A 14,763-nucleotide genomic window follows, 5' to 3' on the forward strand; every position below is an offset into this window, starting at 1 on the left:
CTCTTTTAGGCCATTTGAAAGACGTCTTTTTTTACGTACGAATGACAAGTAGCTCCACAAGTATTGGAGCTTTGTGCAAGATGGTAGATGGTGAATATAATTATGGAGCAGTCATGTAGCCGTGCTCATTCTATAACGTAAAGCCTTAAAGATGCTGAGCAGTGTTTCTCACACACCACAGGATGGCAGTGATGGTGTCTTTGATGACGGCCATACCTGTTTCACACACACACACACACACACACACACACTCCCCACTCTCCCAGCAGGGTGAGCCTAAATCGATGAAAGACTGTTGTAAAGTTTTGTATGCAAATTGCTGCCTGTAGGACACTGAGCTGTTATTTATTTACATACTGTCTCCCACATATTCCCTTCATCCAGGGAGTGGTAAACCTTCAATCATCACGAGGCACATCCACAAAAGAAAGAGAAACAGTGGTTTTCCTCAGTGGTTTGGCTGCTAACAGATCGTATGAAGCTTGTAAAAAAACACTTATCTATGACATTTAGCCCTGATCTGACCGTCTGACCGAATAACAAGCTGTTTAACATTCAACCAATAAAGGAAAGTGAAAGAGAAAGGCTGGAATCTGATCATGTGGGGGTAAGCAATGAATGAAACAACATCCAGTACGGTTTAACATTGATTCATGAGCTGATCGTAGATGATGATATCATTTGGAATAAACCATTAAATGTCTTGATTCAGCAGATAAAAGTTAAAAGTGGGCAGATTGGTTTCTTCTTGCGATTTTGATTTTCGAAAATCGTCATAGTCTCTCTGTTGTGATCATCTTTGCAGGTATTTGTGATTATCCCTCTTAAAATTAAAGGATTAATTAGTTTTTTCCTCATGGGAGGAGGCATGTGTTGTTTTGGCCTATCATAGTATCCCGTCTGTGCTATTTGGACACAGTTTAAAGTGGCTCTCCATGCCTGCTTTTCACCTGCCTCTCCTCTGGGCAGAGCAAGTAAAGACGCGAAAATAACTGTCAAGTTGCCTTAACCAAACTGGAAAGGTGACTTCTGGTGCAAGTGTGTGTGTGTGTGTGTGGGTAGGTCTGTGTGTGTCTGACACACACACACAGAGGGAGAGAGGGAGAGAGAGAGAGAGAGGAAGGTGTAGCACAAACAGGTGTATCCCAAACAGGTAAAGCTGCACCTTCTTTTTTCTAAAGGGCAAACATGACGGCGTGTGCTTGACAAACCAACACATAACCAAACTGAGAGGATTTACACTTTTCACAAGAGTTTATACAACTACGACTTTGAAGGGATCTGGTCCTACAGAAGAAGAAAAGAAACGCCATCAAAGATGATCCGGCAGCACTCGGCACGAGTCTCCATGCCTGCCTGTCGTTTGGGATATTACCACCTGGACTGATGAGCTTCATTCCTGAAATCATCCCAACTTGTGCACAGTGTACAGTAACTGCTGAGGAGAATGACAGCTCTGCTGAACTGCCTCTGTGTGTGTCTCTGTGTCCTCCGGATCTTTGGTAAGTAGACTTTACAGCACAGTCCAGACTGATATCATGCAAACATCTATGGTATTCTTTCATGGCTTTACAGGATGTCTGAGTCTCTATCTTGTCTGATATCTTGTCTTGTGTGATATTCCCTCAAAAATGAGTGTGTGGTTACATTATTGTTGGCTATTCTGTGCATATGTCAGATATAAGTGATACTCCTACAATACACCTACAGTCTCTAACAGGCTTAATGCTGCTAATGTTTGGAAGTACATTACAAATAGAACTTTAAAATTCTGGTATTAAATCTTATTATTAAATCAAACTGAGCTTTCTTGATTAGGAAGGCTGGCCCACAGCGGGCACATAAGAGTTGTACACTCTGGGCAGGTGGCCAGCTTTTCTCAAACACAGACTTAGCTGGAGCAGCGCTGTTCAAGAGAGCACTTGTGGTTCTGTCTGATATTTCAGGAAAAACAGGTTGCTGTTGATCAATTCCAGTCCCTCTGATTTAGAGGAACTGAGTGGACCCTCCTAGAGTGTGTGTGTGTGTGTGTGTGCATATACAAATGATAACAAGTCTCAAAAAGTCTTTCTGCGTTACTGTTAAGCAGTAGAACTGTAGAAGTGTCATAATGCATTAACCAGTGTATCAGCGGTTTATCAAATAGGTGAAGGCGGTCACACATTAAGAGATAAGAGTGTGGCATTAAACCTTTTCAATCCCTCACAGAAATACTGTTAGGAAGGAGTGTTATGCCAGTAATGCAGCACAGGCAGATTCCACAGCAGGCTTAAACTTCAGGGTGACAAACACACACACACACACACACACACGTTCATGGAAAAACACACCTGTCTGCAGAGTACACTCATCGAGTCTGATGGTAAATGCATGAATCACATCCTACCTGCTGACATATCTGAACAAATTCCCACATCAGGTATTAAATCAACACCTGTAGGCTGCTCAGTATGAGACTGACACACACAACCCCAAAACTGTGAAGGCATGAAGTGAAGTGGCCCCACACACAGCTGACATCTTGGGTGACAACTAGGTGCAAGTTCTTATGTACTGTTTGACAATGCTTCCACAGATCAACAGGTTCATGTCGTGTTCAGACATGAAACAGAGATCATTTACATGATAGTTGTCAAAAGGGTATTAACGCCATGTTAGAAGGAACCATAGGGAACTACTGTGCCAGAATGCTTTTTTTAAGTTCCTTCATGTTCTTGTAACGTTCTATTTTTCACAAGCCGTGCTAGCAGTAAAACTTTGTGGACAGCAGCATCTGATGGTCTGTTCTTCCACCACTTTAGTCCGGATTAAAATCTGATGGACTGCCATGACATTTTCAGCAGAAGTTCATGGTCTCCAGAAGATGAATCCCAATGACTTTGGTGACCTCCTGACGTTTTATTTAGTGCCAAAATTAGACTCACATTTATGGTTTTGAGTGAACAGTTTGCAGGGATTGCTATGAATTTGGTTCAGACATTCATGTCCCATTCAGGATGAACTCTAATAACTCTAATAACTCTAGTGCCACCATCAGGTCAAAATTTCAATATATCAGATACTGTGGTTTATGACCAACTACCTGCCTACAAATGAATTTCCCATCAACCTCAGCTGGAATTTGTGTTAAGTGCTAATCAGCAAGTCTTAGCATGATAACATGTTAAAGTCAAGACCCAGTAAACAGCATTAAGGCACCGCTGTGCTACAGCGCTACAGAGCCCAGAGCATGGCTGTAGACCAGAGTAGTCTGCTCAGTAATGCTTAGAACTGAATGGTGGAGTATTTTGATACGACACACACACACACACACACATTTTACATATCGAGAAGTCAAACTTGAGTACACAGTAATGAAAGTGAAACTGTAGAAGTGTGAAAACAAATACTGTTAGTGATCAGCTAAAACAAGTTAGAACTTCTGTCTGCAGCGCAATGACTATATATTTAGTTTGTAACACTGGGAAAAGTGGTCAGAGAAACTTCAAGAGGCTGGTTTTTACTGATTAGGCCATTTTAAGGAGCAGCTGTTTCAGCAATATACACGTGGTTACACGTGGTCTGCCATGTAGTGAAGTGAGACAGTATATCATTAGTGTTTGGGAGTAATTCTTTTTTTGAAATTCATTTTCCACGCAGGCTGTTTTCCCCCAGTCTAATGAAGGTCACTGGCATCAGGAAACCACTCCGTCTGAAAGTAAATCAATCACCAGCACGGCAGGCCTGATGCCAAGAGCAGCAATATAATAATACACTGAGATGATTCATCATCTGTCCACGTTTTTTAAGTAGGACAGGCAAACACACACTTATATGCATTAGCAAGAGTCTCACAAAACTTAATTCAATTGTGTTTTAGCAGCGTGCCAAGATGAATGTCCCCCTGAGAGATGCAAACAAACACTTATGAACCATTTAATGTGGGTTGCAGGGATCAACACCCTGTCAGTGTGTATTCTCGAAGTGCGTGTGTACATTATGAGATTGCTGGAGGACAGCAGAGGATAACACACTGCACTTTGTCTACATCAAACAGATATGGAAATTTGATCTGTAAACAGACAGGCAGGCAGGAGGACAGAAAAGCAGACAAACGAGAGATTCGTGCTAGCGTTTCTGGTTTGTGGCGTTACAGACAGTGTGACAAACACAATACTCAGTGTGTGCAGACAGTGTTTTATGTCCTGGATGTTTCCAGAGGCCCTGTCAGGCTCTGTCCAGACACTGAGGTAAACCCTCTGTACATTTGCGTTGAAAGCTTATCTCGAACAACAAGTTCAGCGACATATCTTCACTTGCAGCTCTTCTGATAGACGCACTGTTTTCCCTCTCCTCCTTCTTCTCTGTCTTCGCTCTGAGAGGACTCCTCAGCCCCCGCCTGTGCTCCTCTCGCCTTGAAATTCAATCCTTAAAGACTAAATTTCTATTTTCATTCACGCTGTGATATTTTCACCTGATTCGCCTCGCCGACATTAAACCCCGCTGATCCAAGGCCAGAACACGGTGGCTCATGGGAACAGGACAACTCAGTCTTTGGCAAAGTTTAACATTTTCAGGAATTATGCTTTTTCATTTTCCTGCCAAGAGTTAGATGGAAAAAACAATAATACTCTCATATCTTTAGGTTAAATATGATGCCAGAGCAGGTTGTCAATTAGCTTAGCATAAAAAAGAGAGAAACAGCTAGTCTAACCCAGGAAATAGTCTGGCACAATGCCCCATATAAAAGCACAACTTGCTGCTTTAGGTGACAGACCCAGGCTAGCCTCTTCCATGGTTTTTGTTAAGCGAAGCTCATTGGCTGCTGACTGTAGCTCCATATTTAATGAACAGGTATAAAAGTGGTATCAATCTTTTTATATAATATTCTGCAAGATGGCAAATATGTATTGTTTCCAAAAATGTGTTTTTGTTTATGCTGCCCAGCCTATTAGCAGGAGACAAGTAGGTTATAGCTGGAGTTGAACTTGAAAGGTCAGCAAGGGTAAAGTAGTGAGACTAGACCGCATTCTTATCTGGCTACTGCACAACGCTTTGCAATATTAGCTTCCTCCTTGTATAGCTACTCTAACTTTAAGTTGGACAATTAGTAAGAGGAGTGTTTTCTTGGTTAAATTAGCAAATGAGGTGATCTCCTTGACCTGCCCCTTCTTCTAGGGCTATAAGTAACTAGAGGCACAGGTTGTAGGTCAAAGGTGACTGTCAACTCAGACCAGCAGCCCTGCAGCAGGTAGGGGTTTTTCGTGTTGAGCTCACTGGATTAAACACTGAAACATAAATCATCCTTTAACCATCTTATTGCACGATCACTCAAAGGATTGTTGTCGAGCACTGCGCCTCTTTTTCCCCCCACACATAATCCTTGAACTCTCAGAAGACGTATTTACCTACCTGCCCTTCTCCTCTTGTAGTCACAGTGACCCAGGGAGACGTTGCGGATCTCCCCCCGGGCAACGTCATACGCTCATTGGCAGACGACGAGACCGTCCTGCCCTGTAACTACAAATCAACCCAGGATGTGGTCAATGTGCAGGTCACCTGGTATAAGGAGGAACATGATGGCAACAAGGTGCAGATCATCACTGCACACCATATTAATGGACAGACAGGTCAGTTGGCACCAGCTCTTCTTGTTGAAACACTCACTCTTATATGCTCATTCTACCAAGCAAACTTTCTTGTGGCGTTGCAAGTTGATTTGTCAGTTTTAGTTGGCAAGTGTCAGTTGGATGCTTTTCCTCTCTGCTCCTAGAGCTAACAGAGCTTCAAGGCCAGTGTTAACAACTATCTGAATGTGTTAAATGAACTGTGAGAGACGCTGACTAATTTTGTTGTGATATCACAGGTGTATTTTGAGGGTGCCAAGATTCTGATCCGTCCATTGTATATTATAATTTGTGTTGATTTAAGAACTGAAGCTTACACGCATTGTGTGCGTGACTCATGCTGGACAAGACCGTGAGCTAAACGGCCAGAATGTAAATGTGGTTTCGCTGTGGGTAGAGGCATGTGTGTGGAACTGAAAGTGACAAAAGAAACCCTGAGGTCTGTTTTGAACTTGCTGGGCTTAATTTTTTGTGTCACATCCTTCCTCACGTGGTCCCCTCCACATTTCTCTCCCTATCTTTCAGCGTTTGGGACGTGGTCTCGACGTGTGCGCTTCAAAAGCAGCGATCCCACCGTGGACTCCTCTCTGGTCATCATGAGCACAGAGCTGTCCGATGAGGGGAACTACATCTGCCGCGTCAGCACCTTCCCCTCCGGCAACTTTGACGCCGAGATCTCACTCATTGTGTGGAGTGAGTCCCTCCCTCATGGCTCTGCCACACAGCAGCAGCAGATCAGCTCAGCCAACTTTGTTATTGTAGCATCAGGAGTGCAAGGATGAAAAAAAAAAGAGTAATTGCAAAAGTCTCTCCAGTCACCAAGGGAATCGCTATGACTATCAACAGGCTGTTTGTCAGTCTGCTTGTCAAGATTGTGCAACTTAATTCAACTTGTATTGTACGGCATAATGAGTTTTACTACATGACTAATAATGCGTCTACACATAATAATAACACCATTCTTACGTATCACCTTATTTGTCAGGAGATTTTCGCAAATTCAGTAAAGCATGACAGGTGAGATGGTGTGAGATTGGGAATGTATCATTCCCAAAGCAATCTGGGTGAAACTGCAATGAAACTTTGTCAAGGGTCCAAATTGAATTGTATTTTAGTTAGCATCCAGAATACAATTCACCTATTGAATATGTAGGGACTTTGTAGCAAGCTAGTATAAAAAACATTGGAAAAAACTAGGGTTTTGCTGCGATGCAAAGTGTAAATTATGATGGCTAAGGGTGGCCAGAAGAGAATGGGTGAAATTCAGGACAGGTGGTACAAAATTCAACGCTAAAATTAATGATGATCTTTACATGAAGTCCACTGTAAAATGGTTATTATGAAGCTATTCAAGGCTAAAAAAAACGTAGCTAATCTGCTTCACCAGTAGCGTGTGGATGTGGTTTGATCAAATTTGATTGGCAGTTGCCTGGCAACAAGCAAATAATACCCCAACTGTTAGATTCTAAATGAGGCGTTGCTAAAGTGCATGGAAATATGTGACATCACATTTCTCCAACTGTGCCCCGCCCACTTCAAACCGGTGAGACAAGCAAATATACAAAGAAAAGAAATTTCTCTAATCTCCCTAAACAAAACAGTTTTAAATCCTGTCACGAGCTGTGTGTTCATGTAGGACCAGTCACTCTTAGCAAGAAGCCGATTGTGAAAATATGTTGACGGGGCCTTTAAAGGTCTCTTTAAGTATATTGAACACTACCTGCTAAGTGTGTAACTTGTCAGCATTATCTTCATTTTAATCAAACACTGTATCAACCCCCCCTCCAGCCGTTCCTATCTCCTCCCTGGACCCTGTGATTCTGGTGGAGGGACAGACCTACAGGCAGGTCGCTTCCTGCCGCTCTGTAGCCCGCCCGCCTCCCCGCCTCTCCTGGGACACTGACCTGAACGGCCAGTCCATCAATCGCTCCAGTGACAACGGTGCCGTCTCCTCTCACTACTCCCTGCACCCCCTCAGGGGCATGAATGGCAAGAAGCTGGACTGTCTGGTGTGGCATCCCACTTTATCACACCCCCGCAGGCTCAAACACAACCTGGTGGTGCATTGTGAGTATTCATCAGAATTATACAGAGGCAGTGTAGCATTTTAAAACTCAAGGTCTGAATTGGTCCCCTGATGGAGAAAACACACCCTCTGCCAAAACATTGCCTCATGTCTGTAGCAAATTAAATTCAGGAAAAATGTCATTCTCTCCTTAATTTCTCTTCTTTGCTTAGACCCTAGTTCAGCCTAATGACCAAGTGATGATTCCATGGTTACAGGACATGATCAGACTGCTATGATTCAGAGCTTGTTACTGTATTTTTGGTTTCTTCTATGGTCAGTGTTGAATGTTCTTCAGTGTTGCACTCATTGGAAGACCATCCATCGTACCCAGGGTTGGCTCAGATTACTTTGTACTGCATACAAATTACACTGCACTTTCTGTAACTAGCTAATGTCAACACTTCTCACTTCTTCAGAATCAAATACTGAAAATATCACACTTTATACCATGAGAATGGAGGCAGCCACAAACAATTTCATTCTTCCCTTTTTTTCTCTCTTGAAAGTCTTCTATCTCAAAACAGGATTTGTAGTAGGTGAAATCGCCTTTCAAAAACAGTACGAACTCTACTGATATTGTTAGAAATGGAAGGCTGTTTTGGAGGGATTGCTGCTGCTTGAAACCTCCATATTGACTAAACACCATTATTTTTCCATCACCACAAAGTACACTTGTCTAAGAAGTCCCGTACGTCTGATGCACTTTTTTCATAAGTTAATGTCATAACATCATGGGAAATGAAAATTTCCATATTTTAGAGAAAAACTCTTATCAAGTAAGTGCAACTATAATCTAAGTCAAATGTAATCTGGGATAATAATAGTCAGTTATTCTCCTACAAAGCAGTCCTGTTCACAGCAGCATCAGCTGTAAGCCAGAACTTTCAGCCTGAGCTACATTTGATGAACAATGCCTACTTTTTCCCTCAACTGAACAAAGCTGATAGATTATTGTTCTTCCTCCCAGTCCCTCCACATGCAGAGGTGTCTGGCTACAATGGAGACTGGGTCGTGGGTATGAAGAATGCTGCCCTGAGGTGCGTGAGCGGAGGAAACCCCAAACCACAGAGTTTCACTTGGATCAGGTACAGTAGGACCCGCCTCCCTCTCTGGCTGTCTGGTGTGACTAACTGTCTGATGTGTCTGGTCACTGTACTTTCACCTTTTGTTTTTTATGATTCAAACAATCAAGAATGCAATTTCAGGTCAGTCTCAGGGGCCACAGTGAGCACCACTTTTTTTTTTATCATGCACACTGTTAATATGATACCCAGTCCTGCTGATGGACTCCACTATGGATTTCAGTCAGGAACTGAAAGTAAACATAACTTTTGCTTCTTTACAGCAGAACTCTTTAATATCTGAGGTTTATCAAATGTATCTTAAGTTCTCATGTTATGTTGAGTCGGACAGGACTATAACTACTAGACACCTCGTTGCATTAGTCACTTTCTAAAGTAGCCTGGTGTCTTCTGTACTTTTTGAAATGACTTTTTACAGTGCAGTGGGGGTGGCTCTTCACCTTTTCCACATGACTTAACCAAACAAGCCCTGGCATTGTCACCTCCTGATTCCGCTGCCTGTGTGGAAACTGACAGATTCAAATGTTGCGTGTGTCATTTAAAATGCGCCACATCGCCGCCCAGCTCTAAACCCAGATGAGGGTTTGACTTGGATGCCCGACTTCTTCTGCTTGAATCAGCTGCAGCCGTTTCCTCTGGTGCATTGATGTGTTGTCTGGGTGTGGTGTAGACTTTGGCTAGAAAATTATGAGCCATAAAAAAAAGTGAATGGAGGCGAATGTCTCCCATCCAGTCATGAGAAGTGACAGTTAGCCCCCAAGGGAGAAATTCTTTACACACAGATGGAGCGGTACTCCTAAAATGTAAAGAAATGTAAATATCTGTTTAGGTTTCGTCTGATTTCAGTTGCTTTTGCCAGATGATGATGTAGATGTTACTTGCTGTTAGTCACAAGAACACACCTTGGGAAATCAGTTTTTGTGAGTAAGGCTCACAGAAGACGCAAAACATGTACACTAATGATCATGTGCACACACACACGCACTGACACACACACAGAGGACTAAGTGAGCACTCATAGTCTCTAGTTACAATCCACCTCTCCTTACTCTCTCAGGCATTTCACATGACCACAGCGCGCGCGTACACGCACACGTGCACGGCGGCTGCAGCAGCAGCAGCAGCGGGCGAACCTGTTGGCTTTGTCAATAAAAGGCGGCAGATGAAGTAATAGCTGGTGTCACAGTGTCGTGTTGCGGCTTGTGCAGAGAAGCACACCGATGAGACAGTTTCTCACGAAGGAGGGAGGAAGAGGGGGGGGGGTGAGAAGAAAAAGGGAAAGGGATGAGTGGGCCTGATGGGGAGAGAGGTGGACTAGAGGGAGCAAAGCAGGCTGAGGGGCCGGGGGGGTGAGACAAGGGGCAGCGAGAGGAGGAAGAGGAAGCAGAACGTGTGGATTTGTGTGAGATGTTATCATGGAGGCGTGTCTCCTGCATGTGTAAAAACAGACACTTCCTCTGTCCTGCTAATGAAAGTATAACTGTGCACTGTTTAATATATGGAGTTTAGTGTAGCCTCTGTGAACAGCGCATGTGTTCCTCTAATAATTTACTCAGTATTTCGTGGTTGTTAATAATCACAGCAAGAGGCAGACATGAAGGTCAAGTCTGTTCCGACCGATTAAATCAAACGGGCCCAGAACAGCAGCACTGGGGCAACACCCTGGGGTGTTGTTCATCAAAGATTTTAAGGCATTTTCCTTGAGTCACACTGCCAGGAACTGTGTGGTGGTTCAAAACAATTAAGGCACACTATTAAACTACTACTGTAACTTAGAGTTGGAAAAAAAAGGAGACATTTTGATAGAAATAAATGCAGACTGTGTTACTCAATCTCACGGATTGATCCCATGAAACACAGAAAGTGAAAACCTCATCCAAAAAGTTAAGGAAAGCTTTAAAAATGAAGGGGGTGGTGTATTTTTCTTTTTGAAATATCTTTATAGATTAGATTATTAGATTATTATTACTCAGACTTTAATGTGTAGGCAGCATTTGAAGTGGAGCTAAATTTAACTATGAGACTATGAGTATGGATTGTGCAGTATTTCATCTCTACTTGACTTAATTTGTAAAGCAACCAGTAACTAAAGCTGTCAGACTAGTGTAGAGGACTAAAGAGGACAATATTTCCCTGAAAATATTTCAGTGAAGTAAAAATATAAAGTACCATAGCCTGAAATGGAAGCACTGAAGTGACAAATTTGTAATTAAGTGCAGTGCTTGAGCAACGTTCCACCACTGATTAAATGTTTCAAGATATGTAAGTGTCACACAGAGTGATAGTGACAGCTCTTGGTCTAAAAATAAAGCCTGGCGTGAAAATCTGGGAAACAGGACGTATCGTTTTGTTATGCTTTCTATGGCATGACCAAATTATGGTTTAAATTCAATAGTCACCCCCCCTCCCTGACAGTTTTTGTCCACTCCAAGCTGTTAGAAATACGGTACAAAAGATCCACATATGAAAATGTAGATGACATTTCTAAGGTTATAAGGGGAAGATTACCACTTAACTCTGATAGTAATGTAATCGATCTAAATAGCCTTTAATGTAACGCTGTTCTGTTCTGTTTGCAGAATGGGGGGAGAGCTGCCAGAGGGTGTGATCTCCCACCCTAATGGAACTCTGGCTTTTGAGCGACCCCTGAGCTTGTCAGACGGAGGCACGTACCAGTGTGTGGCGAAGAATGAAGTGGGAGCAGGGAGGGCGGAGGTGGAGATTGGTGTGGGAGGTAGATGACAGCACTGTCAACATCACACGCTAACACATGTCACGACAATATATACTATACTATCCACCTCGCCCCGCTAAGATCCCTGCTGGCTCTCCACGGTACAGAATCTCCCCAGGAGCAGAACATGGATGAAAACATGCTGATGATCATCGTGGGGGGCGTGGCCGGCGGGCTGCTGATCTTGATGCTCATCATCGTCATCACTGTCACTTGCCACCACAGACGCAAGAACAAGAAGCTGGAGAGGGAGCTGACCGTGAGGAAGTAAGCAGAGATAACGGATGACGGTTAATTAAGATGAGATCAGAGGAGATGAAACTGTGATGATCTCCGCAGGGCAGATGGAGTCAATAAGAATTACTAAGAATGGAGCAAGTCAGGGCTATTAAAGCATATTATAAGTGACAGCTGCAGCAGTAGCGTGTGTTAAGTAGAGTTAGAGGAGCAAAGTGTGAGATTCAGTTGATAAATGACTGTGTGGAGGATGTGCAAAACAGCAGCCGTGACAAGGAAACTGAAAAAAAAAAAAAAGAAAGTAAAATATGCAATATGAACTACATTAAAACTTGAACGCAATTCACAGAGGAACTGTCGATTTCTTCAATCATTTGAATATTATTCTCCTTTTTTCTCTCTCTTGTCTCTCTCAGGGAGGAAATAAACACTCTCTCCAGGCAAGCTTCTTTTAGGAGGATGAACTCTGTCAGCACAGATGCAAGAGGAGCGGTACTATCACTGAATTATTCTTTTCACACTGTCTGTCTCACTTGCACGACCATCTCGCGTTTTTTTTTTTTTTTTTTTTTTGCACGACCTGATTCGAGCTGTGAGACTCTGACACCACCGATCAAAGTCAGTCGACTGCCGCTCCCATATGTTTGGCGCAATCACTTATTCAAGGATTCTTATTTAGGAATGTTACTGTGATGAATGCATAATACTGTGCTCTGCAACCATCGCCTGACATCAGGCATCGCTTCACCTACTTTATTTGCCTTTCTGAGGAAGTGGGGTTTGAAAGCACGGCATTAGATGGACAGAGTCTAATCCAGCCCTCTGTTTCTTCTCATTGCAGACAGAGGAAAACATACCTCTGAGGGTGGAGGGAACCCTACGGACCAGCATGTCTTCCCTGGGGGTCAGTCTACAAATCTATCTAACTCTGCATGCAGGGCCCGGCCCCGGGACCGAGGTTTTACTGTCCAGATGCCAGGCGGCTAAGTTCTGAGCTTCTACATTTCAGACCTGAATGTAGTGCATCTCCTTTGAGCTACTTTTACACTCCTTTTACTTGGGACCTTTTGTTTCTAGAGCATGGCTGTATAATTTCTTCAAACACCCTTCATTCCTCTCTATGGAGCCAAAGTGGTGCTTAAAGGAGCAGTTTGACATTTTGGGAAATATTTGTATTTGCAGGCAGTTAACTTGGCTTAGCATAACGAGTGGAAATGAGGGGAAAACAGCAAGCTCTTTTATTGATGAAGCATATTTCCCAAAATGTCAGACTGAAGTTAATCTATTGTGTCAGGTAATAGTGCCGACCTAACCACCATGTTCTGTACAAGGTTATTCCAGTTCACTCTTTTAATCTTAATTAGCCTGTCACACCTACATTTTAGGCATCTAGCTGCACAGCTAAAACCTCAGGATTTTCAGTGGCTCTTGTGTTTTAGCTTCAGTCTTCCTGGAGTGAAGCTGATTAGAAGACTCCTCAGGAGAATAATTCAATAGACCAGTGAATAAGAAACTATTTACTTATTGATGCATCCACTTTCCCTATGATAATTACCAAACTGTAGTATTAAGAAGCCTCTTGGAAATTTTGTTTTAAATTAAATATAATCTTACGTGGGCCCTTGTGACCTCGGCAAGAGATAATGTTGTTAAAGGCAGCTCTGAAGTTGCGACCACCATGTAGTCTGCCAGCAAGTCAGCCAGCAAGCCGGTTGGATTACGTTTTAAAATCTAATTTTTCTTAAAATAACTCAATAAATCTGTCATGAGGTGACATAATTTTCACGCTAGATGTCCCCGCCCCCCCAACTCTGGTCTGTAGGCTAAGCTAAGCTAACTGCCTGCTGGCTGTAGTTTTATATTTAGCATACAGATATAAGAGTGGTATCAAACTAATTCTTAGTCATTTCCCAAACTTTGTACTTAATTCGTCGCTTTAATTCATTAATTTGCATTCGAGGTGAATGAAGTTATCTCAGAATGACCTGGCCTGCTTTAACTTAACGCTGCTGTACCTCTAAAGTCGCTTCGGTTTATATAAAGGGTGCAAGAGACATAGTCAGTGTATGTGTGAATACTCATGTGTGTCTTTTGCTGTGCTCACAGGAGCAGACTCACTGCAGAGACAGCCGATCTACAGTTTCAGGGGGGCGAGGGGGAGGGGGAGCGTTTGACTACCTGGGCAGACCAGTCCTGCACAACAACTCGCGGAGGGGGAGGGACAGGATTCTGGATAGAGACGAGGAGAACCGACTCAGAGTGGAGACATATGTGAGAAACAGCACTATGTCTTTGGTGAGTGTGCCTTTGTGCACGCGCATTTCTGGGCAAGTCAAAGCCTGAATTCATCACCTGGTGGAATGCTTCTCACCCAACTTATTAACTTTGCATACTTACCAGGTGAAGATGCAGTTAATAAGTGTGTCTGCTCTGTATCCTCCTAGCAGGAAACTCGCTTCCACCCTCCTCTCACGCCATCACCCTTCCCAATGGTCCAGTCCACTGAGATTGTGAGACAGCTAAACGGCAGCGCCATTATCCCACCAGATGGGGGTTCGCGGCAAGGAAGTGTCACCAAGACTCACCAGCACCCCCCTCTGAGCAGCAACTACCCACCGGTAACAGATGATGAGGACGAGGTGGACGAAGGTTTGGGGGGTCCTGCCAGCCAGGAGCATCCTGATGACCAAGACAGCGAGACCAACAGCTCCCAGGTGTCTGACGCTCACAGTCCACAATATCAGCAGACCAACGGCATGCTCAGACCCAAACCCAGGCAGAGCCCCACGTTGGTCAGCCCCCACACCTCCCTGATACACAAGGCCCAGATTGTTTAGCAAGCAGCTGGAAAATGACATGTGAAAGTACAAGTTTCAAATGCGGACGACAAAGTTTGGTCTCATAAAAACAAGTGTCAGTTTTGAACAATCAGCATCTTGACTGCAATGCTGCATCTTCTTTGCTGTGTGGGAACATGGTGCAATAGGCCAAAGTCTTTAAAGGGGAAATCTGCTCAAGAGCATCAACTGGACACAT

General features: G+C 43.4%; 1 protein-coding gene across 1 annotated transcript; it reads left to right on the top strand.

Annotated features, from left to right (window-relative positions):
* Window positions 1–1,220: 1,220 nt before the first annotated feature.
* nectin4a (nectin cell adhesion molecule 4a) lies at window positions 1,221–14,564 on the top strand. The gene is made up of 11 exons (XM_070854499.1): window positions 1,221–1,502; window positions 5,412–5,609; window positions 6,132–6,299; window positions 7,395–7,673; window positions 8,642–8,759; window positions 11,336–11,490; window positions 11,598–11,757; window positions 12,144–12,219; window positions 12,569–12,631; window positions 13,834–14,022; window positions 14,172–14,564. Exons 1-11 carry the CDS (start codon window positions 1,448–1,450, stop codon window positions 14,562–14,564), a joined length of 1,854 nt encoding a protein of 617 aa, XP_070710600.1. The 5' UTR covers window positions 1,221–1,447.
* Window positions 14,565–14,763: the final 199 nt, after the last annotated feature.

Source organism: Pempheris klunzingeri, chromosome 23 (genome assembly GCF_042242105.1).
Source record: "Pempheris klunzingeri isolate RE-2024b chromosome 23, fPemKlu1.hap1, whole genome shotgun sequence".
NCBI lineage: Eukaryota > Metazoa > Chordata > Actinopteri > Acropomatiformes > Pempheridae > Pempheris > Pempheris klunzingeri.